A 5,072-nucleotide genomic window follows, 5' to 3' on the forward strand; every position below is an offset into this window, starting at 1 on the left:
AGATTCTGTGTCTCCTTCTCTGTCTCTGCCTTCCCCACTTGTGCTCTGTCTCTGTCAAAAAAAGAAAGAAAGAAAGAAAGAAAGAAAGAAAGAAAGAAAGAAAGAAAGAAAGAAAAGAAAAGAATAAACGTTAAAAAAAATTTTTAAAAAGAGATCTTGCAATTTGTGAAAACATGGGTGGACCTGGAGGGTATTATGCTATATGAAATAAGTCAGACTCAGAAAAACTAATACCATGTGATTTCAATCATGTGGAATCTGAAAAACAAAACAAATAAGTAAGTAAAAAGCAGAATCAGATCTATACACAGAATAAACCAATGGTTGCAGAGGAAGGGGGCATAGGGGGATGGGCAAAATGGGTGAAGGGAGAGGATGATCCAGGCTTCTAATTATTGAGTGAATAAGTCATGGCAATAAAAGGCAGAGCATAGGAAATATAGTCAGTGATATTCTAATAGTATATGGTATTATAGATGATAGGTACACTTGTGAGCATATAGAGATGCTGAATGACAATGTTGTACACCTGAAACTTATGTAGCATTCTGTGTCAACTATACTCAAATGAAAAGAAAAAAGGAAAGAAAGAGAAAGACAGAAAAAGAGAAGAAAGGAAGAAATTGACCCTGCTGGACCTTGATTTGAGATACCCATCCTACAGAACTGTGAAAAAAATAAATTTTGGGTTAATAATATTAATAATAATATTAATAATATTAATAATATTTTGGGTTAAGCCCAAAATAATTTTTTTTATTTTGATAGAGAGGAAGAGAGAGAAAAGAGAGAATCTCAAGCAGGCTCCACACTGATAGTATGAAGCCTGATGCAGGGCTTGAACCCACAAACTGTAAGATCATGACCTGAACTGAAATCAAGAGTCGGATGCTTAACCAACTGAGCCACCCAGGCACCCCCAAAATAAATTTTTTTAAATGTGACTAGTATGACTGGGGAAATGAATTTTTAGTTTCATTTTATTGTAATTTAAATGGACTTTAATAAATTTAAATTTAAGTAGCTACATGTGTCTGGTGGCTACCATGTTAGTGCAGGACTTGACCTTTATCACATGACTATCCTATCTTCAAGAAAGTATGAGTAATGTGAGTTTTGGGCCAACCACATTGGCCACCTCCACTGTGCTTATTTTAGTAAGGAAAAACAAACAACAATGATTACAGGCTAGGCAAACAGCAGCCTCTTCAACAGGGTGATAGATGCATACTAACATTCCCTTAAACCCAAAGGAATGACCTCTTAATGGGTTTATCAGAAACATGAGGAATGGTGTGGTTGGGCAAACATTGTGTAGCTAAAAAGCAGAATCCCAGAGCTAGAGTTCAGTTCAAATACTTACTTTTCATAATGAGGAAACTGAGGCTTAAAGAGGTGACTGAGAGGTCTAATTAAGAGTTAAATGGGATAACCTGCTCTGAAATAATAGCTGATTTAGTGTCCTTTAAAACATCACTTGTGGCAAAATGCAACCAAAATCTCAAAATGATTCCTGTTTTTTTTTTTAATGCAATGAAGAAAAGGTAGAGGGATTTTGATGCCACCTATTGGCAGACAGAAGTATAAGGCACCCCTTCATTGCACAGCTTGTTACTTACTGATGGGTGTTGGAGGCACCAGGGGTCATGCAGAGTGCCACCCATACAGTGGAAGGACACCCATACAGTGGAAGGGAGAGCTGGTCCCTGGGTCAGCCTGGGACTTGTGTATCAGTTCTCTCTTGACCCTTAGCATCTTAGAAGGGCTTTCTTAGAGCTGTCCTTTCTGCTTTCCAGTAATACAACCTGTCTCAGGCACATACAGAAACACAGAGGAAGACCTATCAGTCAGTTTTCAAAATCGTCTGAAAAAGAAAAAAAAACACATTTTTGAGCTATAAATAACTCTGGAGAGGAAATGCAAGGTTTTTTATTTGATCCAAAGCCTCAAAAATAAATCCTGTTATTTCCAGCCATCCCTTTGACTAGTTGAGTATGTAACCATCCTACAGCTTGAAAGAAAAAAAGAAAACAGAAATTCAATTTCAAAACAAAATGCTCACCCTGACTCACTCAAGGAAGGATCCAGGGTTTTTAATGCAGGGCATTGACTCCCTGCCTGTTTCCCCCTTCATCATCTGCTACCCTTAAAAAATGGTATCAACTGCATTGGTAAGAATCCACATTTCTTCCCTTTTGTTCCCTGGCTCCACTCCAGCATTTCCCTTGTCACACTGATGGGTGGAGTGTCTTTCATATTGGCATAGGACAGTGAGCGGATGTCTCCCCTTATGTTATCAAACAGACCCGGCGAGTGAATCTACTCAGAGCTGGACCCTCTCGCGGTTTGGAACACCAGTGACGCCGTGCCTCTGTGGCTTGGATTTAGCTCATTTTGACTATGGCTGTAGAACCCAGCAGCTCCGAATCCATGAAAAGGAGAGTTGGAAGGAGGTGAGTGATACAAATAAGGGGATGTTGATGTCACAGTTGTGGAAGGGACTCCAGCTGGTGAGCAACTTGCTGTGGGGACAGTAATTGCAACCATAGTTCATTAGCTGGTTACCCATCTTCATTTGTAGAGACGAGCTGTTGATTTCATATGAGAGGTGGGAGTAAATTCTGCTCTATGTGCCCTGCAAGGAGTCTCTTTGAATTTACCTTCACTGTCATGCCTTGAGAAAAAAAACATCCAAGTTTCTGGAAAAAAAAAAAAAGCTGCACGTGTGTTCTGCACACTGGCTTGCGGGTGACTGTTTGTTTCTAATTAGGGAGCTGCAGCCTGCTGGCAGAGGAAACCATATTTGTCATAAGTTGTGGCATTGCATTTAGTTTGTGTGTCTATGTTTTTAACACGGGGGCCAAAGACGATTGTACTGGATTCTTCCCTGTGGGTTCTGACTCTATTTTGCTCCGTGGTTCATGTGTTCAGCCATTCTTACTCGTCCTTTCAGAGCCTGCTTTCATTAATACTTCCTGATCTCTCATTAACTAGTTGTGTTCCCTAGTCTGGTCTTCTGAGCACCCAAACCCCAGGTTTGTTGTAGATATGACAAAACATACATGGCAGGTTGTTGAGAAAATTCGATGGGATGGTCAATAGAGTGCCTAGCAGATTGCCTGGAAATAGTACTGCTCAGTTCCTCTTAATTACTTTTCTCTTACCTAGAAAATGAGTTTTGTGTTAAATGATCTCTAAGGTATTTTTTAAAAATTGAATTTGACAAATGTGATAGACTACCTGCTAAGTGATGGACATCGAACCAGGCAGCAGGGTCACAATCATGAACAAGACAACAAAACAGACTATCACCTGCCTTTTCATGGGACTTAAATTTCAGAGAACAAAATCAACATGCAAAGAAATGCATGATGGCTTTCCTTTTTCTTTCCTTCACCTTTGCAAGTTTAATCCAGCTCAAACTTCAAGTTCATTACCAAGGCTCCTTCTTTTTCTTCTTCTTTTTTTAATGTGTATGCAGTTTTGAGAGAGAAAGAGGATATGCAGGGGAGGGGCAGAGAGAGAGAGAGGGAGACAGAAGATCCATAGCAGGCTCTGCACTGGAAGTGGAGAGGCTGATGCGGGGTTTGAACCCAGGAGCTGTGAGATCATGACCTGAGCTGAGGTCCAAAGCTTAACCAACTGAGCCATCCAGGTGCTCTGAGACTACTTAATTAAACCTGAAAGAAATATTTTCTGACTTAATATTTTTATAGTTAGTGAACACAGGCTGATTTTGCCTGCTCAGTATCCACCTCGCCTGCCCCTGCCCCCGCCCCCTGTACCCCTCCTGGTAGGACAGTCCTGAAACTAGATTGGAGAACCATCCCAATGTTTTACTCTCAGTTAATGCTCCAGTCTGGCTCCAGGAGTGCTGTAGAGCACACTGAACGCTCCCGGATGCTGAGGAAGGCTTGCTGCTTCAGTGCGATCCCATATTGCAGGCCATTTTGACCGGCTTACATGTAGCCACATGACCCAAGTTTTTAAAATCAAAGTGAATCAAGGGAACTTCAGTGTACAGAGAAGCTCCCGAAGATCCTGGGGTCAGTGTTGAGTGTTATCCTACTTAAGGAGGTCTTGAGAGGTGAGTTGAGGGAAGAATTTTAGTATTAGTATTAGTATTTTCTTTCTGAAGTTTCTTCCCCTGCATCTCAAAGACCTTCCTAATTGCCTCTATAGAACCATTAGCAGGGCACCTGCTTCTTACTGTATTATTTTTCCTTCACTGCCCTTTGAAATTGAAAGCTTAGTGGTTGGTGAAAAGTTCTTGGCTAATAACCTCTTTACATGAGGAGAGGTCTTGTTAAGAGGATGGGGAGGAAGAGCCTCCTATCTCCCTGTTTTCCTGTCCATATTATAATGGAACATCCTTCATGTCATCCCAATGTCAGAGACAGCATTTTCTGACCCTGGAGGATTCTGAAGTCTGACTCTGACAATATTTTGAGAGATATGGTATGGCGATATGCTGACAGAATAGTCGTCTGGTGTGTATGTGCTGTTGCAGAAACAATCATATACAATGCACAGTACGCCCTGCCATTGCTCATTCATCTGAATTTGACTTTGAGTAAGTTTTGGAACAGGAAAGTCATACTTGCTTCCTAAAGTGCTTCATAACATGTGGCAGTGGTTACCCCTTACATAAGACAGCATGTTTATATCTATTTTTAAATATAATACTCTCTAAGTATTTCTTATACTTATTTGTGAGATGGATGTATTCAGCAAGACATGTGATGAACAAAAGTCTCCTCCATTCAATTATTCATGCATTTATTTACTAAAAAAAATAAATATTATGCTCCTACCATATGCTGGGCACTTTTGTGAGACCTTGAAGATACATACAGAAGTGAGCAGTATCTTCATTTCTGATGGCAGTTGAACGTTCATCCAGGAAGTTTCCTTGAACGTGTGCAAAAAGAAGTATCACTCCCACCCCCTCCCAGATATTACGGCTTTACTCGGAAATGGAGATGAGGTCTGAGCACTTGGAGAACTCAGTTATGTCCCCAGAGTCGGGCGTGAGCGACAGAGCCCAGCAGGCAGCGGGACCTTGGGCGCGG

General features: G+C 40.9%; 1 protein-coding gene across 3 annotated transcripts in view; it reads left to right on the plus strand.

Moving 5' to 3' along the window:
• Positions 1-2,296: 2,296 nt before the first annotated feature.
• CPNE4 (copine 4) overlaps positions 2,297-5,072 on the plus strand; it is a 436,822-nt gene continuing 434,046 nt past the window's right edge. For 2 of the 3 annotated variants that reach the window (XM_029940289.1, XM_029940290.1), the window contains exon 1: positions 2,297-2,453. In XM_029940289.1, coding sequence (XP_029796149.1) covers positions 2,401-2,453 — 53 coding nt within the window. In that variant the 5' untranslated portion in view covers positions 2,297-2,400. The remainder of the gene's footprint in view (positions 2,454-5,072) is intronic. The other variant, XM_029940292.1, reaches the window with a different exon arrangement.

Source organism: Suricata suricatta, chromosome 5 (genome assembly GCF_006229205.1).
Source record: "Suricata suricatta isolate VVHF042 chromosome 5, meerkat_22Aug2017_6uvM2_HiC, whole genome shotgun sequence".
Lineage (NCBI taxonomy): Eukaryota > Metazoa > Chordata > Mammalia > Carnivora > Herpestidae > Suricata > Suricata suricatta.